Below are 23,981 nucleotides of genomic sequence, written 5' to 3'. Positions count from 1 at the left end.
TTGGAGGTGTAACCAACCCAACCATACCATAAATATTCATATAATATACAGTAAAGAATGTATAGTACATCAAGAATCAATGACTCTCCCTCCCCCAAAAGCAAAGAATTACAAAAGAGGGAAGAAAGTTAACAATCACAAGCAACAAATGAGAAACCCCAACCCTAGCACAAGCAACACACTCCATGTTCCCCTAATTCCCTCACCCCCAAGGTTTGATAACAAATCAGATTGTGTCAATAAGTTAGGGTCAAAATTAGGGTTAGACCCATAAAGGGATTGCACCCCAATAATATCATCAGACCTCAATTCCATCTTTTTAGTCCTGGGTGAGAGACTAGGATACATAATTGCCTCTTTCTCTTTAGAGTGCCCTAGACCTAGCAAGTGTCCTATCTCATGTGTGGCCACTGACTCCAAATCAATGGCAACCCTAGACTTTTGCACCCCAAAATCAGTGGACCAAGTCTCTGATGCATCCAAGTGAAAATTCCCATTGCTTGGAGAGAAGGCATGGGCCAATATGCCTAGAACCCCATCGAAGGGCTGACCATCCCCATGATCCCCACTAAAAAACCCTATTTTTATGTCAGCTCCATAGTAGTCCTGTGTTTCAGTAAAATTTAGTGGGATCACGTTGGACCACCTATCAAAAGCCCTAGAAAGGGCCATCCTAACATCTTCCATGTCCAAATAGTTCACCATGTTGGTGGGTGAGATCCCATAAGTTAGGGCTTTCTTCCCTCTAGGCCACTTGGGCACCCCAGGAAAAAAGGCATAGTGTCCAACTTCATGGAAGGGGCCACCAAGGCCTTTGTCAGGCATGCCACACCTAGGGGTCATGACTTGGGCCAGGGTATCGGGGTCGAGCCGTCCCGTGACCGATAGACTGAGCCTGGCCTGATACGTCCGAACAGCCGACTCGAACTCCTCATCGAAGCAATCGGTCAGGGTTTCCGATGAATTCGGAGGGTTTAGAAGGTACCCGAATCGCTGAAAGTACTTCTTCAATTCCACCATGCCAGTTATGTTGGAACCTAGGGGAGCATCTTGGAATTGAGAGAAACCTCCCCATGTATTAGAGGGATCAAAAGGAGGTTCAGGGATTGAGGAAAAATCTTGAGAGAGAGGATGGGAAGAAGATGGGGATGATAATAGCAGGCTTATAGTTATGGTGGCCAATATTTGAAGCCACCAATTCATAGCTGATGGTTAGAGACAGAGATGAATCGGGAAGAAAGTGCAATAGAGAACATATATGGAGAGAAGTCTTAGGTGGACTGCTGAATTGGTGAAGTGTGGGACCATCTTACTCTCTCCCCTCATAGTTTGAAAATCTAGGTTGATTGGTGGGTTGGGATTTGACGAGCTCTTCTCTTTTCATAGAAACTACGCATACACTTTTTTATTTCTCTCTCTTAATTATTAATAACAGCAAATATAAACACCCTCATGTCCATATAAATAAAAAAAGAAAAATTAATATTGTAATATAAATTTTGCTTTTTTTTTGTTAATAAATTTTTTGGCAAGGTATCAAGGGCCAGTTTCTATTTTTAGAAGTAGGCTGAATTCTTAAAGAGTGGAAATTTTAGTAATTTCTTTATTTTGGGGGAGCTATTTTTCTAAATTGGTGAAATTTTTTTGCTTTATTTTGGTAGTTTCCAATAGATATGGGGCGTAGTTATTCTTCCCTTCCAGTTGGTAAATTACAAAAAAGACTTTCAAATTTGCATGAGACTAAGGCATCTAAATATTATGGTTAGGTTAACCACTATTTATTTATTTAAAATTTTATTGATTATTTCGTTATCATCTGAGATAAAACTATGCGTGACTCAGACGTCTCTTGTTATCTCCATCAATATTATTTATTTATAACATTGTCAAAAATATTATTATTTATACATGAATTGGAAAAAAAAAAAAAAAAAAGTCTATGAAAATAACTCATGCCTTTTTCTTTCAGATATGACCCCTTTGCATCCTAAGCCCCAAGCCCAACAACAAGGGTAGGAAAGGGTTCAGATGAGCCCAACTTGTTTGGATCGCAATTACATGGTTGGGATGATCTGGACCGTTAGATGATCGGGGATCGCACCTGGTGACCATCAAGATCATGTTATTCCACAATAGAGTGAATTAGATGAGCCGGAGTTGCGCAAACACCGAGTGACTCGGTTCCTTTAATCATATTAACCAGTGTTTAGAAAATCGTCAAATTAAATCCCAGAACAACCCGAGTCTCCCAGGCTAACAAACGCCGAGCGATTCCAGGTTGAAACACCTCAAAATTAGGGCTAGCAACGATCTAGGCTAGCTTGGCCCAGGTTGGCTTGCATCTCTAGGGCTAAAACCCCAAATCTTGAGACTTTAGAAATTTTTGGTTTGGATGCAAAAAGTTTTGTCAAAGTTTTTGTAGAGTGGAAAATTTTATTATAAATTTGATATAATTAGGTGAAAAAACAAGACTAAGATCAAATTCTCTTGCTTTTGGGTTATAAAGTCGAGCTGATTCAAAAGAATTAGAATAGTCCATAGCTGACCCCATATAATTGAGATAAGACTCAAATAATGATGATGATGATGAATCAGGACAGTCCATGACTGATTCAGATCCGAAACGTTGATAATACCCATGATAGAACTGTCATGTTATCAAAATAAAACCGATTTCCTGCCTTCGATCATGTGTCCCAATGTTGAGGGTCCCCTTGAACATTTGGATCCTTATATTTGGATTTTGTCTTTGACTATTATTATCATCCAAATTTGAATTTTTGGGGGTAAATGCATTTAGGTATTGAAAATTCCAAAGTTCGTGATTTAACGGACAAATTTAAATTCCATAATTACAACGGTGTAGGACCCTTTGAATCCAAAGTCAAGAATGGGAATTTGGGTCTTCCTAAGTTTAGCCGTATATAAAGGTTCAGCCCATGTTTCAACTTTTCATATCTCTCTCTCTCAAATGGGGTTAATACAGGGAAAGCTTTGTGTATCGGAAAAAGTTTATATAAGGATGCAACCTTATAATGTAGAACTACGGATGCATCTCAAAAATCCATCGAAAAAGATAGTTTTAATGTTGAAAAACCTTTTGATTGATCATCTCGACATCAAGATGTATGACCATGAAAAATAAAAAGATTTTAAGTTTAAAAAATAGTGCATTTTGCAACATATTATCTACACCGTCCATTTTCAAGATTTTCATATATTTATAGATCTACTTGATTTTAACCATTTTTTAAATTTAAAATTTTATAATTAGATATAAAAATAGATTTTGAGACAATCCTAAGACATTTTACATTAAAATTGTATACCATGATAAAATTTGAAGGTGCACCCTACCTCTGTAGCTACGAATGCATCTGTATGCTAACTGCACCCTTTTGTATTTCCTCTATTATATACAAGTTATATATTTCACCCATCCATATGTTCAATTTAGATCAAGTGAGCAACTGGCTATTTGATTTAGATTCAACGTCTTAAATTATTTTATTTTTAATTTTTTATACAAATTATATAAATATAAATTTCGATACATGAAATCATCTCAATGGGGCAATTAAATCAGTAATAACAAATATTTTTGACAAAATAAAATAACCAAAATACCCCTGAAGTTGCTAGTTCAAGAGATGAGTGGATGCGTAAAATTTGGAGTCAAAATATTTTGTAGAAAAAAAATTAAAATAAAAACAGTGTAGAGGCATCACATTGTGATTGGGTCCATCTCAGCCATCTGTTCAAATCAGATGGCTGGTCCATCTCAGTTATCTATTTAGATCAAACGGCTAGATAAAAAGAAATACATAACTTCTATATAGTAGAAGAACTATAAAAAACTTTCCCAACAAATTTTTTTTTTTAAATACTGTATGTGTTTGGGGTTCAAATTAGGGAATCTCCCTCTATCTCGAATGGGGTTAACTCTCTCTCTCTCTCTCTCATATCGTGAATTGCGTGTATGGAATTTTCTCTCATATCGTGAATTGCGAGTATGAAATTTACACTGGCATCTCATCGTGTATGTATGAAATTGCTAAAAGTATGAAGTGGTAATCCTCCTCCTCGATAACGTACTTTATTTTAGGGAGAATGTCATTTAAGTGGATATAACCTTTTACAAAATCAGCAAGTGATTCAAAAAACATCTCAATCAACATTAAATACTTAACTTTTAATTTTTCATTCCACTTGGGTATTTTTTCAAATTTATAATTAAATAATTAAAAATATCCAAATCGTCCCCAATTGGGATTGCAAAATTTGAACAAACACCGGCATCGGTTTGTATAGTGCCGAGGCTCTAAACAACCAAATTAGAGCCTACCTTAAAATAGTATCGAGAAATGTGGTTTCAATACTGAAAATCTTTGTGATAGTCTTAAAATATATTTTCATCTTTATTTATAAAGTTTAAAGTTTAAAAGATAGTGTAGATCGACAGATCTATAAAAACTTGGAAATATTGAAAATTGACGGTCAAAGACGAACTATTTTCAAAATTTGAGATCTATTTTTTCTCATATTCATGCATCTTGATATCGAGATAATCAACTTGAGGATAATTGGGACCAAAACAACCTTTTTTAATGAAAAGTTTGATGTAGGCTTTAATTTGATTGTTTAGAACCTCGGATCTATATAAACTTTATCCTTCAATAATATGACCTGCCTAAGAAGCCCCAACTAAAGGACGGGAACTTGCACTACTTGGAAAGGGTATGTCAAATTACTAAAACGCTTTTGGTTTATTTGAGGTACCCGATTGAATTGAAAATTTTAAAGTAAACCTATTAATATCAGTTAAGATCTTTCAACCCTCTTAATAATTTTATAAGAGGTTTCGACCCTTGATATGGAAAATTTAGGAGGTTGACATCTTAAAATGTAAAATTAAGGTGTACCTCCAAAATTCTTCAAAAAAGATTGTTTTGATGTTGGAAAAACATTTAGTTGATCATCTCAGCATCAAGATGAATATATATGGAGAAAAAAAAAAGATTTTAAGTCCAAAAAATAATACATCTTGCAACATATTATCTGAACCATCTATTTTCAAGGTTTTCATATAGTTATAGATTTACTTGATTCGAACTGGTTTTGGAGTTTAAAATTTTATAATCAGATTTAAAAATAGTTTCTTACACCATCTTAAAAAATTTTAATGCCAAAATTGTATCTCATAACAAAATTCGGAGGTACCCCTTACTTTGGTTGTTCAATGTTGCAACCTACATCCTTATGTAATGGAAACTACATCCTTATATAATGGAAAAGTATTCAAGGAGACCATTTACTTTTTTTGAATATAGAAACTATTTACTTTTAGTACAAAGAGGTCACTGTCATTCTTGTATATCAAATTTCAAATTAAATGGTTATAAATATACTTATGATATACCCAAAGTCTAACAAAAAATTTCTTGAACTTCATGACACACCTCAAGCCATCCAATTACATATCTAATGGTTATGATTAATTGTGACCTCCTTATGCTAAAGATAAATAGTCTCATAGTATATAATCCCTTGTATAATAAGTCAAGGAATACATAAATTGTAACCTTAAACAAGTAAAGTAAGACATCCCTCCAAACTATGTCATAAGATGTAATTTTGGAGTTGAAAATTTTAGGATGGCCCAAAAATCTATTTTCATTACTGATAATAAAATTTTAACCTTTAAAAATGATTCAAATCATGTCGATCTATAAATACATAGAAATCTTCAAAATGGATTGTCTAGAAAATATGTTGCAAGAAGGAAAGTGCACCTTAATTCTATAATGTAAGATGTCTTATATGAATTTTTTCCCATATAATATCACCCCTTTATTTTCTCGCACTTTGATCTCATTGGGTATGAGATGGAGAGATTGAAAGGATAGAAGCTGAAATGTACGACGTACTTTCGTAGCCCATTCATTTTGCCTTTTTTAAGCCCCACACGTCTCAATTAGTGTTAGAAAATCAGCTGATTAGATCAGAATTGCAGGTTAAGGCCGATTTTGAGTGTATAATATATTGGGAAAATATCTTATTATTTTCTATTTTTAACTTCTATATCTTATCAGGTTCAAGAATAAAAAATATTACTTGTACGCAAAAAGACTCTATCTGTTCTATTTTTCGACCCTTAAACTCTTTTGACCATGTATTATTGACCTCAACAACTTATAAAATGACTCTGTCTCTTTCTCTCTAAAACTCCATCTCTCTCTAAAACTCCATCTCTTTCTAAAACCCAAACTCCATCTCTCTCACATTATCGTCTCTCACTCAAAACTCCATCTCTCTCCCTAAAACTCAAACTTTATCTCTCTCTAAAACCCAAACTCTATCTCTCTCTTACATATAAGAAGGTGTGCTCGTGTTCAAGCTCAAGCTAAATCCCTTGAGCTGGTAACTCACCGAGAAGTGAAGAGAGAGATGGAGTTTTAGAGAGAGAGAGAGAGATGGAGTTTGAATAGGGTATCATTTTAGTGTTTGTTTGGATAAAAAATTTATGGTCAAAGGGGTTCAGGGGTTGTAAGGTAGAAAAGATAGAGATCTTTGTTTACAAGTAATATTTTCAATTATTGAGTCTCATGAGATATGGAAGTTAAAAATATGGAATAAAGAGATATTTTCCTTAATATATTCTAGGGTACCCTTTAAAATGTTTGGCCCAAAACTGGTTTGTAAGGGGTCGAACCAACTATGTTTTTGTCTAACCAGCCAGTTTTATACTAACCAGAATGATTAGCCGATATATTAGGCGTTATTTACAAATAACGGTTATGTGACTATAACGGGCGTTATTTTGAAATAGTGAACGTTATATGTAGCAAGCACCCGTTTTTTATTATATACTACCTTTTTTTATTCATTTACTTACGAATTTTTTGTGTGTTTCATGCATTATTGCTGGGAATCATTATCTAATGTTTATAAAATAAGGAATTTGGATTAAAACATTGAAGAAAAAGACTCTCTCGATTGAAATAGCATATTTTTAGCTATTATGTCAATAGTATTTTCAATATTGAATGTTTCTTGATGAAATTTGAGGGGTTTGATAGATAATCGAAACATTTATCATATCTGTATTTCAATTTATTCGAACAATGAAAGATTATGAGTTGATTTTGGCCCGAAATGTTACTACTCACAGAACCTATGCTCAATCCAAAAACACATATTTTTATCAATTTATTGGCCATTTTTTATCAAAAACATATAATTTTAGGGGTTTTTGAGAAATCGATTTTTCTAAAAACAAATTATTTTGCTTAAAAAAAGTATGTTTTTTGATGAATATGGGAAGTGTTTTTCTATTTTTCTTAATAAAATTATTATTTTGATAATATTATATTTTTTGATAAAAATATTTTTTTGATGAATATGACAAAAAATCTATTCTTCTTTTTTTAGTGTTATATTGTTTCTAACAAAAAATAAATAAGTGCATGATAATATTGCTCTCTTTTTTTTTTTAATTATGTGTTTTAAAGTGCATGATATAGTTCTATTTATAATAATGGGAACATGATATTTTGTTTTTTTAAGCATGAAATTTTTCGATTGCCTTGTGTTCAATGAAACACTACACCATTGTCTTGTATGTGCTTGGTTCTTCTCAAAAAAAATTTCGTAAGATAAATGTAGGTAATAAGATAATAAACACTAAATCTATGATTTTCCTTTTCTTTTTTATTTTTTGGGTATTTTTTTTTTTAAATTTGTTTACCAAACCAGTTAGTCCAGTTAGCCGCCCGGTTAGCCTGGTTCCGATTCTAACCACTCCCTGTCCCATGTCTGGCTAACTATTTCAGTTCGATTTGCGAACACTAGTGGCACCGAAGCACCTGCAAACAACGAAAAAATTTGAAAGGCACATATTGCACCAAAAGCGATCCAATAGTGGTCCTAAAGCTGTCTTGCCTATAAATAAGGCACTTGACCTTACTTCCAAGATCTTAGATTTTTAAAAACAATGTGTAAGCTCCATCAGAGGCCGAAATTTTTATATCTCGTCCGAAAGCTCTATTGGACAGAGCCTAGACCGAGATTAGACCGAGATCGAACCTTACCCAACCCTTTAAACTAGAATTTTTGAACATTCAAAGTCACACTCTAATCCGAAGGAGGTCCATATAATCAAACCTTCCAAGAACCAATTCTACTCATATAAACTTGCTCCACCAAAACTCAAAGACCGGGGCTAATCGTGCAACCATCTATTTTGAATTGGCGCCGACTCCGGGGCTTAGGGGTCCGATCACAAATATCCTTTCTTTTTCTTTTATTTCTATTATCATCATTTATGAACTTCATTTAAGTTGTTTTCAATGTTTATAGTTATGAGTTGCATTTAATCTCATCCTGCTTATTGATTATTCCCCCTTTCTTCTCTAGCTTCGTTTATTGCTTTTCTTCCTTATTCTATTCCTAAAAGTTTTTCATTAAACACCTTTATAATCTCTCTTGAACTCCAAGGCTAAAAGTGTATGAGAAGCCGGCTTTGCCGGTGGTCCGAGTGGGAGAGGCCTTAGGGCCCCACTCTCGTCTGAAACGTGATTTGATGGGGCTCTTTCTCTATCAACTTTTTGCACCCGAAACCAAAGTGGGGACCAAGTTTTCTACCCACATTTTCGAGTATAAATGCTGACTACCTAGCCTTGAGCCTATCCCTACCCCCAAAAAAAAAAAAAACTTGATACAATAGACTTGCCTTGCATTCTAAAAAACAAAAGACATACAGATTTGTGGCCCCTAATAGAGGAGAATGACAGACAAAAAATAGTGTAGCCAACCCTAATTAATTGAAAAAAAGCTATAATGATGATAATAATAGGCCTTGTGGTTCCCATTCTAGCCACACGAGGGAATACCATCAATTAAATGGCTATTTGACCCTAACTACCAGTGTTTTATGGATACCGACATGTATATTATTTAGATTGCGTGTTTTAAAGTGTTTACTAAAAAGCTAATATAACAAAATATGCCAGAATAAATACTATAAATAAATTAATAAAGATTTTCTATATGTAAATGTGATTCCTTCTTTTTCATATATCTGGCGAAATAGCCAATTAGTAGTAGGTTTTTATTCAAAATAACGATACCGAAAGAAAGACCGATGTGATATTTTACCAGGGAATACATTTTTTTTTTTTCTTCACCCTTTTCTTTTGGCAAAAGATCACTTACATGTGGTCTCTATTTTAATAAGATAAATTTCAAAATAAAATCAACATAACAATACAACCAAGATCTTAACAACTTGATGCCATTGAAACAACTATGCACTATGCTTGAGAATAAAAGATAAAGATTGCAAGAAACAAAAAGAAGAGTGCCTGAGATTACCTCAACCAGGCTTACTACACTCTACACTGAGTCACCACCATCCGATGGTGCGGGATCAACAGTCTAGCTTCAATCTCAAACCGAAAAAACAATTTTTGACCAAGCCACACTAATGGAACATGAACCCCTTTGATCACAAACTCAAACCCTAGGTGAATTCTCTTAGCAACCTAGTGTGAGAGAGATGGATTCTCTTTTTCCTAACCCTAAAACCTTTAGCCATAAATTCATATTTGAGAGATAGGAGAGAAGAACTCCATAACCTAAACACTTAGGTTCTTTAACAATGTGGGAGAGAGATCAAATATGAGAGAGATAAACTTCCTTAAGAGAGAGATAGAAAGATAAGGTGTAGAGATTTTTTTTGGTCCATTTTTATAGACTTTGAATAAGATTAAGGTTTCTTAGGGTTTTCTTTGGCTTGCCTCTTCTTGTGAGATTGAACATAGACCGTCGATCAATGGTGACTTGTGGGGTGAGAGATCTGAGCCATCCATTCTATAAATGGGCCATCAACATTATGAAAAGTGCATGAACCATTATCCCCTTTTCCTAAACCATTTTTTCATCAATAGAAATTAAATAAATTAAATCTAATCAAAATATTATGCATACCATAAAATAACACAAGTCTACTCAATCTTTCCACAAAATTTTTCAAAGATATATCAAATTAATATTTAGTCAATATCTTCCAACCATATGGCCACATGTCATATCACCAAATAATAGGAAAGAGAATAAGGGTGGGGCGTGCCACCTAAGGGAGGCACTCATGGGCCCCACCTTTTAAAAATATGGTAGGCCCATGTGTACAATGGACCCCCATGATATTTTTATATATTTAAAATTAATAAAAGATTTTAGAATATTATTTGAATATTTAAACAATTGTAAATCAATATATTTAATTTTATGAATCTAAAAGTTATAAATAAAATATCCAGGGGTTCATAAAAATTCAAATAATAATATTACAATATAAAACAAATATAATTAAATCAATTTGATGGGAAAATGATCCATATGATTTAGGAATCAACAATCATGAGGCATTCCACCTTCAACTGTGGACTACAGACCACACTTGTTTTATCAAACCGACTCAGTATGTCTCATGACCCACAGTCTAAGCAGGGGGTCATTAGCAGATCACCAAAGTCCGGTCGATGAGCCAAGGGATCGCAATTCCAGTCTGTGGATTTCAGGTCCTCCTCTAGAGATGAGTCAATATCACCTAGACCTGATGCGACCATAACTCTTATGGTGCATAGGGGTATCTCTCGTACATGCATACGCTTCACCCTAAAAGGTGGATTTCTAGTTTTTTCGAATGATCTATCGATATATGCCGTGTGATGGTACATGGATGAGGTTTTGGCCCCTGTCTCTATAGGCCACCATTACACACAAGGGTCACACAGTCTCTCGGCTCACTCATCCGGGCATGTTCTCCGACCTCATCAAGGGTTAACCCATAAACCCTCATCGATTTGTTCTTGATGCTTAGGTAACATGGGTTTTTTCTAACCGACTGGCCTAGATCGTTAAGCACATATCGGTATCAGCAAACTATTGTTTGCTTAGTACGGTCCACAAGGGACCACACTGCCACTGAGTTCATGATCCACTATATCATTTCATTTTACAAGCACTCATAAGGCCTTTAAAAGTCACATGAACCCAACAGATACCTGTCGACACATGACATTGAGCCCATTAAGTATCAGAGTAACACCATTAACCACTTGCTAAACAAGTATCTGGACAGACCCTTTTTAAAGTCCATTATCTGAACCGTCTCCCTTAAGAGCCCAGCCCGCCTCCCTATTGCTCTTGCCACTGCTACATAAATGCATGATTAGATCCACAAAGCTCACTACACTACTACGCCAAACCCGTTCGGCACTAGAGCCAGTAGAGAAAATATTGAAATAAGGCATCAACCTTGTACTACAGTTATATGCCACACATAAAAAACCACCAGAAAATATTCTTTTGATGCTAGAAAACCTTTTAATTGATCATTTCGACCTTGAGATATATAGATATGAAAAAACAATTGATCATCTCGATCTCGAGATATATGGATAAAAAAAATAGAATTTTGAATTCTAAATAGTGCATCTTATAGCATATTATCTAAACCATCCATTTTTAAGATTTTCAAAAATCTATAGATTGACTCGATATATGGCATTTTTAAGCTCCATACTTCATAGTTAGAGGGGGAAATTGACTTTCTGACCGTCAAAGATTTCTGTCACTTGAGATTTCGTCTTCGGACAAGGTTCAAAGGTATATCAAGAACATCCCTTACATAATGTTTTGTTCTGTACGGCCTGCTATGTTGTCCATCACAATGTCTAGTATGGCTCTAGTAGAGCTTGCACACAATCTTACACAGCTGGGTAGTGCATGTGATCCTTCATTATGGCAATGATGGACACCATTAGGAAGTGTTCTATTTATATATATTTCTTAGCAAAGTTACTCAATTTATTGATAAGCACGAATTACACATATGGAATTACAACATCAGACAAAGTTGACAAGGCAAAAGACAAAACACTCTTAGCTAGAGAATCTGCCGAAGCATTGACCTGCCTATAAACATGGCAAAAAAGAACTAGTCAATAATTCGGCCACATCTAAAATCTAAAGCCACACCGATTTGAGCTTCCAGAGAACCTTTTGCTCCTTATTGCACCATCTGATGCCATTCAAAGAATCTCCCTCAGCTACACAATAACTACGCACATTTTTCCTAATGAAGAGCCTTAAACAATGAAAGAGGGCATCGATTTTAGCATGGTTAGTTATAGCCACACCAATGGGACCAGCAAAATTAAGATAAGAGCCTCATTTCATTCTCTAACTACCCCACCAATTGTTGCCTCACGAGGATTCTCACAAGAACTTCCATCAAAATTGAATTTAAAACTTCCTGTAGAGGTGGAATTCAAATACTTGTTAGTCGACGTTTGACCGAGTCTATTTGAACAAGATTATGAAGGTTTAGCACAACATCCACCTGTGAGATTCCCCACTCTTCTTTCGTGATTGACAACCAACACCACAACGCATGCTTGATATTGTTAAGGGCTCTATCAAAGGATAAACAATTCTTATTAAAAGTTCATCAGTTTTGCTCTTTCTAGACTTCCCACAACACTGTTGCTCTTGCAACTTTCCAGATAACACTACCAACTTTCAGTAAGTGTGGGAAAGCCAAATGAGTGATAATCCCCAATACATCATGAGGTATGGAGATCCTCACCCCTATCTGTGAAAAAAACTAGCACTAGCTCCTTGTGGTGAACGTGCAATGTAAGAATAAATGGAACCCATATTCACCATTCACCTTACATATTAAACAAACACTAGATAGAATTTTCCCTCTCATGATCAAATTGTTAATGGTAAGGATCTTATCTTGAGCAACCAACCATAAGAAAACCTGGACTTTGTGAGGTACTGGCCACTTCCAAATTTGAGCAAGTTGTGATAAATACCACCTCCATCTATCATGGAAAAGCAAGCGATATACAAATTTGAAAACTGCCCATCACTCTCAACCTCCCACACAAGTTCATCTTCGGTATTCAAGGGAATATATACTTGAATCAATTCCCTCAATAAGGTGTTCAAGTGAGAGTAAAACGCATCATTCAACCTGTTATAAGGAAACTTCAAATTCCAAATTACCTGATTTTTCGTAATCTCATAAATTTCAGCCACTTTAACATTAGGGTGAATCACCTTATAAAACATATCCAGGAAAGCAATTTTAAGAGGGCAATCTCCAAGCCACTTATAGTGCCAAGAAGATAGATTATTGTTACTACCAAGACACCACTGCAAGTCATATTGAAGCAAAGGCTTGCAAAGAAGAATAGACCTCCAATAAATGTATCTATTAGCATTACCTCTATCAGTTCCATATTTTGTAGACAATACTTAATACCATAGCGGATCTCTAAGGTGAAAACTCTGCCACTACCATTTGCACAGTAGTGCCTCATTGACAAACTTGATTTTCCTAATGCCCAGGTCCCCTTCACTCTTTAGCGTACAAACCCTTTCTCACCTCAAAAGATGCAACTTCCTAGCTTCCTCAAAGGATCTCCACAAAAATTTCTGCATTATACTCTCGATTTTCTTAACAACAGAAGTTGGCATTTGAATCAGAGATATCTGTGAGATAAGGAAACTTGCTAAACAAGATCTTAGCAAAGTAACTCTCCTATCCAAGGACAAATATTTAAGCTTCCAAAATTTATACTGCACCCTTTGCACAACTTTGTCCAACACCGAGCAAGTTAATCTGGTATCTGAGATAAGAAGGCCCAAATAGGTTCTTGAAAAAGTATCAACCTTACATCCCATCGAGCTTGCCAACTCCTTGACTAGGAACTCATCACAATTAATACCAATAAGGCAGGTTTTCTATACATTAACTTTTAGACCCACAACTCTTTCACAACATCTCAAAAACCTTGCAATATTGCCCACTTGAAATGAACCAGGGTAATGTGTCATTGGCATACTGGAGATGTCAATACCATCTGATATGATGAATTAAAATGAATGGTTCACATCTAATGACATGTGATGAATTAAAATGAATGGTCCAAAAAATAAAACTTAAGATAGTTTATCATTAAGGCTCAAAATCCTTCCTTTTTCCTTAGATTAACGACCCTCGTAGCCATGACTATCAACTATAAAATTTTAGATAAGATGGATTTTTGATGAAGACAACATTTGAATTGGTGAGTTACAAAGTCCTATCGTTTAAATACGAAAACTAGTATATGTGTTGGGGACTCATTTCTACATTTGCGTCCTCCAAGGTATCAAACATTTATGTTTAAGATGGATGTAAAGTTCTATTTCCTCTTAACAGAATAAAAATCTAAGTTCAATTTTTTTTTCAAAAAAATTATCATCTTAGCTTTTAATTTTTATTTTTATTTTTACATATTAATGATCTCCATGTTAGAAACTATGTTTATGTAAAAGTTTAGATCCAAATTCCATATAAAAAATTCGATCAAAAAAAGGGACTGCATATCTAAATATGAGTCCTCAGGACTCATATAAACCTTGTCCTTCAAATAATATGAGGGTGTCATTTCTCTTCACAAGTTTTGAAGAAAATTTTACTAGGCTTTGTAAAAGTCAATGGCACACCCCTATAGTCCTATAACCACAATTTCGGTTGCGATTGGGACTATGACATATAAGGGAAAGCTTTTTATGTTTCCTCTACAACATAAAATTTATATTATGTCCCTTATCCAACCGTCCATTCTAAATGGAGGGCTAGGATTGCCCCAATCAAAATGTCACATCTCTACACTATTTTATTTTTAATTTTTTTTTCTATAAATTATTTGACACCAAATTTTGAACATCCCATCCTCTATTAAACTCGCACTAGCGAAAAATATAAAAAATATTTTCAATAAAATAAAATGTCCAAAATACCTCTGAAATATTCAAGGGGGATTTTGGTCATTATATTTTATCAATAAATTATTTTAAATATTTTTATAGGTGCATCCTAATGAGAAGATAGCATGTACTAAATTTCATATTCATTACAATTGTTATAAAAAAAACTAAAAATAAAATACTTTGAAATATAGAAAAAAACTAAAAATAAAATACTTTGAGACGTCGGATCCAAGATCAAACAGTGAGTGGCTCTCTTGATCAAAATTGGACGGCTGGATGATAGGGAAAGTATAAAAACCTTTCCCGACATATAAATGGCTTCACTGTACACGTTCCCCAATCATATTAAGACATTGTACAAACAATTATAGTGCATCAAAATTGCCTGTTAACTATGCCTTATATGTCAACATAGATCAACATAGGAAGTTTCTGCAGATTGGGACTGCAGGTAGGTTGGGAAGGATTGCAGTCGACCCCCGGACCCGGACCCAACCTTACTAGGCCTAAGATAGACTTGGACCTAGACCTGGTCCATGTCAATTGGACTTCGACCTAGGTCAGTTTGGTCCAGTTATAGAAATAAAAACATAAAAAGTTATATACACGGAAGACATTTATATAAGATGTCAACCTTATTGTTGAAGTAAGACACGTCTAAAAAATAAATCGGAAAAGGCTGTTTTATGTTACTCCAATTAATCATCCTGATCTTTGGATGCACAGATATTAAAAAAAGAAAAAACTGAATCCAAGTTCTAAAAATGGTGTTTTTTTTAATAAGTTATCTAGACAGCCTATTTTTCAAAATTTTCAAATGCTTGTAAATCTCACCGGTCTATACTATATTTTGAGTTTTCAATTTTACAACTACATGTCAATTAAATTTTCAAGTCAATACTAAAAATTTTGACACCAAAAATATATCTTTCAACATGATTTGGAGGTACAACATACTTGAATTGTTTAAGGTTGACACCTTATACAAACGGCATATATAGGGGCCCTCATTCCATAATAGTTAGAACTTAGAACTAAATATAATTCTAAATATTCCGTTTAAGAAAATAAATCAAACTTTCAGTCTCATTTCGTATTTACAATTGGTTAGAGTCTTCTCTCTTTCAAAAAAAGAATTTCATTTTGATACAGAGAATTTCAACCTTGCCCCTGTGAATTGGAGAGGGAAGTAAAAATATAAACAATTAAATGATCATCTCGAATTAATTGAAGCAATAAATAAACGAAAAGAATCAGGAAAAAGAAGGGAAAACGAAAGGTTGTGTGTCAGGCTTTAGGAAGCAACGCATACACAATCAAAACAAGTTGTGGGGGTTGAGTGGTCACTGTCCTACTCTACACTCCAAAAGTAAACCCTGCGATACTGCAGAATTTTCACTAACCCACTATCACACTTTTCATTTAAAATATCCTAATTCTACCTTATCCAACACCTTTGCAAATATGGGACCTTTAAGAGCTCCTTCATAAACCTCTGTCTCTCTACCACTCGCAATGAACCAGACCCGACCCGGAACCCAAAAGGTAGACCTGACCCAGATCAGGGTATAGGTCTAAAAATGGGACCCGACTGGTCTGATCCTGGTCCGGTTGGGTTCGGTTCCTGTATATATTTTTGGGTCCTAATATATATAAAAATATATTTATATTTTTGGGTCGAATTCGATTGGGGCCGGGTCCAGCCCGACCCAGACCGGACCCAACCCTGTTGCCACCTCTCTCTCTCTCTCTCTACTTTAAAATGTCTTATGTAAACTTCTTTTTCCCGCTCATCCTTATTGTCTTCATCATCCAAGCTTTATCCCAATTATTTGGGATTGGCTATATAAATCATGTTCTTTAATTTAGTTTCTGGATTTATGGTGAGATGTGACAATGTTTCATGCTGGCTGCCTATATAATGCAACCCACTCCCTTTATTTAGGCTTGGTATGGGTTAAGAGAAAATTTAAGGTCTTCACCTTGTTAGACCAACTTCTCTGTCTCTATTATGAGATTTGGGCACACCGTCTAGCTGAAAGAATGTTTGGTACAATCATAATTGATAAGACCATTTGGTTAAGCGGTTGGAAATACTAAAAAGGGGAAAAGTTTGGAGAGTGGTAAAAACTTCTAAGTTATAAATGAGAAGATCAATTTATATTTTTTCATGCACAAATAGATCACTATCACAAAACAATACTTACCCTTATTAATATGGGAAAAGTTTTTATGCTTCTCCTACAGCATAGAAGTTCTATTCTCCCCTTACCAGCCAGCCGCCCAATTTGATAAAGAGAGCCACTCACCATTTGATCTTAGATCTGAAGTCTCAAAGTATTTTATTTTTGGTTATTTTATACAAATTGTATGAATATAAAATTTGGTGTGTGCCATCTTCTCATTAGGGCACACCTACAAAAAATATTAAAAATAATTTTTCGATCAAATATAATGACCGAAATACCCCTTGAATATTTTAGGGGTATTTTGGTTATTTTATTTTATTGAAAATATTTTTTTTATATTTTTCTCTTGTACGAGTTTAATATAGGAATAGACGTCCAAAATTTGGCGTCAAAATAGTTTATAGAAAAAAATTTAAAATAAAATAGTGTAAAGACATGACATTGTAATTGGGGCAATCTTAACCTTCCATTCATAATGGACAGTTGGATAAGGAGGAGGATAGAACTTCTATGTTGTAGAAAAAACATAGATGTACATCCGTGTGTATCTAAATTCTCTAAACAAATTTATGCTTAGAATAGTGACATCCAGAGGATTGCCTCTTTTTTAATTCTGTCAAAGCTCTTTAGAACACTAAAAAAAGTTTTCCTCAAAAGGATGAAATAAGTTTCTATTCATAGAGAGGGAAAATGCCTGTTCATATCCATGCAACAGGTATAATGAAAACATTGAATGGCTATTCACTCTTTTGGATTAATTTAGTTACCTACAAAATGTAATATTATAATGAACAACTCAATACAGAAATGGACATCAAGAAAAGTTCGTAAAGTTCCAGAAACTGAGGAGGTTGTCCTACTCATGGGGTCTCTGTTTTTCTTAGGAAATTTATCAAAGCATATCTAATAAATGAATTATTTAATATTCTCATATTTTTAATTAATTTTGGAAAACCCATCAAAATCATGAGTTTGAATTGTTGAAAATAGAAAAAAATTTAAATAGTTGATAAAGTAGGTGTATCTTACAATTTTTTTTGTTTTTTTAAACTGTTAATGGTTATGGGGTCCTCATATACACTTTCTCTATGATCATTGGACATTTGATAGAATATATGGTGGCAATAATAGCAAGGTGAAAAAAGAGGAAATAAAACCTATCATGAGCAATGACAGCACAGGGACTTTAGTGCTAGTGGATGAGAGATGAAAACCATAGATATATCAATATTTTTTTGGATAATATATGCATTTTAGATTCATGTGAATATTTAGGGTTTTAGAAGTTGAGATCAACATGAGTTTATGAGCACTGACAAAGTGTGGGGTCAAGCATGCGAGAATGACAGCTTTGGGCTTTTTACTTTTGGATACGTTTTTATAAAGCCGAGGCTCGAAACAATCAAAGTAAAGCGCACCTTCAAATTGTATCGAGACATGTGGTTTTAATACTTGGAATTAAAATTTAAAGCTTCAAATATAGTGTAGATCGAGCAGACCTATTAAAGCTTGAAAAATTGAAAATTAACGGTTCAAATATGTACAACAAGAAGCACTATTTTCAAAACTTGAAATCTATCATGCATCTTGATGTCAAGATGATCAATTTGAGGCAACCTCTTCAAATGAAATTTTGAGGTGGACTCTAATTTGTTTGTTTAAAACCTTGGTTCTATATAAACGTTTTCCTTAACTTTTATTTTTATGTTATAATAAAAAGCCAAGAATATTTTTTTGATAAAGTTATATAGTAAAGAATAGAACTTGAGAGAAAGTGCTATGAAAACGGTTCCTCTTTCAAAGAGGCTAGGTAGTCTAAAATCCCAAATTGATATTCACTAATTCAATAATGGGGTCACCAATAATGCATTCAATAATGTGGCTTGAGGCACTGTCCTATAGTTAGGAGGTCCCCAAAAGCTGCCAGTTGTCTATGCTTTTTATTCGTCAAAGAATATTGGTTAGATTTTCTTAATATCTCATATATTTTCAGGAATTTAAGTCATGTCTTCAATGCTTTATATTTTGCTCATTTTTTAGCATGGATATTGCAGTTTAACTTTGTTTCTTATATGCATTGGAATAATGTTAGAATTTGAGTGTTTATATTTCTCACCATCATGCGTTTTTAAAAAATACCAAAAAAATAATTTGAAAGAAATAAAATGATCAAAATTCCTTTAAACTTGTGCTAATAATTTGTTGACCTTATTTTTATTGAACTAATTTTTATATTTTTACATGTATATGGTGGTAGAAAGTGTGTGGACACCCAAAATTTTAGCTTAGAATGTATAAAAATATTTAAAATATCTTTTTAAAATCTATGAAATATAACAAATAGTTACAAAACTTTCATATTAAAATATCTATTTGGAAGAGATTCCAAATGTTTATAGGTACATATAAACTCAATATATCATGTTCTAGCGCTTTAAACCCATTTTTTATTTCATCTAACCTCTTCAAAAGAGGTTATCCTTGGTGCATTAATGCTTTGGGTTTTTAACGTTATTTGCATCCAGGTACATGGTGCAAGTTGCAATCATGGAAATTACCTCTAATATCTCTCTTTTTCTAAAAACTTTAATAAAATATTTACAAGTTTCATATATTATGCACATACCCAATTTCCCCACTATGGATCTAACCAATCCCAAGAGATTCTTTGCAACGTACATAGCAATGGCGCTATGGACCTGTTAAGTCTACGGTGCATAGAATTCCAAGAAGCACCAAAATTCGCACTTCTTTTTTATAGGGAAATTATAAGTATCCCCATGGCATTTTCTAAAATATCACACCCAATACTCTTGATGTCACACTATTAACCTTAGAATTATTAATTTTGCAACCACCGTCGAGTAAAAAAATAATATATTTTAGAACCAAAATACCCCTTTATAATACATGTTTCTCTCACCCGTTCTCGATTTTTAAATGATGCAGGTTTGGTACAATTTGTGACCGGCCTTACTTTAAATAGTTTGTCGCTTTGGCACACATTGTGTTGGAGGTGTTTTATTTCAAAAACAAAGCTGGTACATCATAATATATGTGTAATTGGCAAATTATTTAAAATGAAGCGGTATAGTACGATACAATATGTGCTTAATCTGGTACATCATAACATATGTGGAATTGGCAAATTATTTAAAATTCGTAGGAAGGTACAATAATTATTTTTATCGCTAATTATAAAATTTTAAAAATTAAAAAATAGTTCAAATCAAACAGATTTATAAATATTAAAAAATATTAAAAATGGATAATCCAGATAATGTGTCTCTAGATGTATTATTTTTAGGATTTGAAATCTTTTTTTTTCTCGTATCTATACATCTTGATGTTGAGATGATCAGTTAGATGTTTTTTGATACCCAAAATTTTTTTTTTCGAAAGATTTTAGATGTGCACCTTAATTTTACATTTTGAGGTGTAACCTCATATAAATTTTTTTCCTTTTTTCTTTATGGCTTGATGCCACAACATTTTCAACATTTGTCAATTTTTGTAGTTTTGTCATCAACCCTATCAAAATTCATATTTGGGAATTCCGAACATTGCAATAGCATGGATCTTCTATCGTGATTGGGTAAAACATAATGCGAAAGTATATAATGAGACTATTTACCTTTTGTTCAAGGTGGTTACAATTAATCTTGACCATTGGATATAAAATTGAGTGGCTATATTTATTTCATTGACCAAGCCCAAAGTTCAAAAGAAATTTTCTTGAATTTTGTGACACATCAAATCTATTAGATTTCACATCGGACGGTTGTAAGTAATTGTGACCTCCTTGTATTAAAAGTAAATGGTCTCATTGTATACAATCCCAAGCATCATACATATCAAATTTCAAAATTGAATTATGTTAAATAACGAAACTTGTTTTATCATGACAAAGATTACGAAGCATGTTTTAGCTGAGAGTTGTTTTTAATATTTAACTAGTATTTCATTTCAAAAAATTACGAAGCATAATGAGCTCATCATCATCATAACATTTTTTCAATTATTTGGGATCGGCAACATGTAAAATAAAACAAAAGAAACATGGTTTTATAAGGCTGCAGCCCCATCAAAACAAGTAAATCCTTACCTCATAACCTATCGAAATTGCAATTCAAGCATTGAAAAACCTTTACATTGACCATACATTGTGGTTGTAAAAAAATTTAAGATTTCGAGCTATAAAAATAATGTACATTGTAACTAATTATTTAGACCGTACATTGCGCCCTAAAAATAAGTGTTAATAGATTTTAACAGTCAGTATCATTTTTTGAATTTCAAATTTTACTGTCGGTGTTGAAAATTATTTTAGAGCCATCATGAATATCTTCGTTGCCAAAAGTGCTTTTCATATGTAGATTGAGGCAAGGTTTTATCTTGTTTTCATAAAACCTAGGCCTTATAAAACTCTATCCAAAACAAAATTATTTAGTTGAGAGCTTTGAGGTCTCCTCACTTTTCACAATATCTCACGTTTGAAAGATAAATCTAAATTAGTTTTTATGGTATATTTTTGTACAACAATGATTTTGGCTTTTGGTACAGGCATTTTTTTTACCGTCCATCTCGAACATGGATGTTTGATGCATCAGGGGACGCGACCGAAGAACTCGGCCTGCTCACCTTACCATGACTTATTTACAAACCATATAATATGCTGGTTTTCACCATTGACGGGAAAACAATGGTGATGATGAGAGTGCATGGTGCTCTATCTACGTACTCCACAGCCATTCTAATGGACAATGATGACCAAATGGGTTGTGGATTTTACATGACTCACTGGATTATATTGAATTTCTCACCATAAAATGAAGACCAATACTCTCTCTTATTATAAAAACCCAAAAATAGATGGCAAGCTTTTTATACTTCCCTTATACAGTAGTCGTATATTTTCCCTTATCTAGTCGTCAGATCTGAATGAACGGCTGAGATGAGTCTAATTACAATGTCACGCCGCTAAACTGTTTTATTTTTAATTTTTTTTTCTATGAAATATTTTGACACCAAATTTTGGGCGTCCACTCCTCTCTTAAACTCACACCTGAAAAAAAATATTAAAAATAATTATTTTGGATAAAAATAAAATGCCCAAAATACCTTTAAAATATTTAAAGGCATTTTGGTTATTTTATTTTATTGAAAATAATTTTTATTTTTATTATTTCAGATACACCTCATTGAGATGATGACACCTACAAAATTTCATATTCATATAATTTATAGAATAAAAAATAAAATAAAATAATGTGAGGCATCAAATATCAATAGCTAAAAATGGACGGCTAGATGGAAGAAGTACATAAATTCTATGTAATAAGAGAAGTATAGAAACTTTTCTGAAAATAAATTCTAAAAATAGAAAGAAAAAAAGACTTGAAAAATAGTGAGGCCGCAGGCTTCCATCACCATTTATCACTAGTTTGAACGGCGATCCTTAGAAAGGAGGTCCCACTGAATGCATCATTAACCATCACCGTCCAACCCATTTGAAGGACGGGCGATCATGCTGCCTTTGTGAGATATGTGTGACAGTACATAGGCCCTTTTCAATATTTTCCCTATGATTTAAACCACAAGTAAAGGAGTAAAGGAGGTGCTTGCTTTTTAGCCGGACTTACTTTGGCCTTTTCAGTGTCATTCTGATGTCTCCAAGCGAGTTGGCCCTTTGGGTCACATTCCATATGTCACCAAGCCTCTAATTGTTCAAACACCCAACTATTTCTCTAAAATATTCAAAATGCCCCTACTGTTTAAAGTCTAGGTGTAATAGAAAGGAGGGGCGTCCACCCTTTTAGGGCTGCCAATGGATCCAGACCCGACCTTGGAGGGTACATGTGAACCCGACCCGAACGGTACTATTATTTAAGTAATATTTAATATATGATATTTTAATAATATTTAAATAAATATAACTATACATTCTAATTATAATATTTAAATAATGCATGTATATATTTAACTTAATACTTAAAAATACATTTTTAATTTATTCTTGGATTGGGTTTAGTATGGACATATTAGTTTGGGTGAAGGAAGTTTAGGGTTTGAACCCTAAAGTTTGTCCCAAAAAGCACAAACAAGCTAACCTAGGCTTTGTTAAAACTTAAATTGTGCAAAAACACTTACAATAAAGGGAAAGGTTGAGGATAGGGACTTGTTACATGCACTTCTTCAAACAAGAAGAATGTTATGGTGCATGGGGTACAACTCTCACAAGAAAGTACATCATGCCTTGAACGTCTCTTCGACAGGGATGAGATCCAAGCTACAGTATTTGACCTAGGTCGAGACAAGGGCCTAGGCCCTAGCAATTTCCTAATGGCCTTCTTCTTCTAAGAATTTTGGGACATTGTGAAGTTCAAGCACAGTAAAATATTCCTATGAGTTTTGTTATAGAGGAAAGGTTAATGAGGCTATGAAATCTTCATTTTTGCCTAATTGAAAAAAATAGGGTTGAAAGCCTAGAAGATTTCATTTCCTCCCCATAAATAACCAGTGGCGAAAAATCTCCATAGAATGTTATATGGGGTGAATAGTTGGATCTTCTCTTAGCCCGCCCCTATTGGACTATTAGTATTGCGTTTACAAAACTCAGATGATACCTTAATCTTTTGAGATGCTTTAAAGAGGGAGATGCGAAACTTGTCAGTTTAGGATGTTATATGGGGTGAATAGTTGGACATTCTCTTAGGTTTCAAGCTTGCACCTATTAGACTATTAATACTGATTTGCAGATGATACTTTAATCTTTTATGATGTTTTAAAGAGGGAGATGCAAAACTTGTCAGTTTTGCTTCAGTCTTTGAGGTGACCTCTAAGCTAAGGGTGAATTTATAGTAAAACCAATCGTATGGGGGTAGTACTTGGAAGTGGTTAAGATTAAGGACCCCGGCAAGTTGCAAAGTTCTTACCTCGGAAACAAAATACATTGGG

General features: G+C 33.8%; 1 protein-coding gene across 1 annotated transcript; it reads right to left on the bottom strand.

The window, feature by feature from the left end:
* LOC18428837 (Matrixin family protein) lies at positions 1-1,929 on the bottom strand. The gene has a single exon (XM_020664004.2). The coding sequence runs from the start codon at positions 1,201-1,203 to the stop codon at positions 136-138; it is 1,068 nt and encodes a 355-aa protein (XP_020519663.1). The 5' UTR covers positions 1,204-1,929; the 3' UTR covers positions 1-135.
* Between the last annotated feature and the right edge of the window lie 22,052 nt (positions 1,930-23,981).

This window comes from Amborella trichopoda, chromosome 13 (assembly GCF_054954075.1).
Source record: "Amborella trichopoda isolate Santa Cruz 75 chromosome 13, AtrichopodaSantaCruz75HAP2 v2.0, whole genome shotgun sequence".
Classification (NCBI taxonomy): Eukaryota; Viridiplantae; Streptophyta; class Magnoliopsida; order Amborellales; family Amborellaceae; genus Amborella; species Amborella trichopoda.
This window is presented reverse-complemented; position numbering and strand designations above follow the sequence as displayed.

Coding starts and splice junctions, on each gene's coding strand:
- LOC18428837 (XM_020664004.2), bottom strand. CDS start 1,203: ATGAATTGGTGGCTTCAAATATTGGCCACCATAACTATAAGCCTGCTA.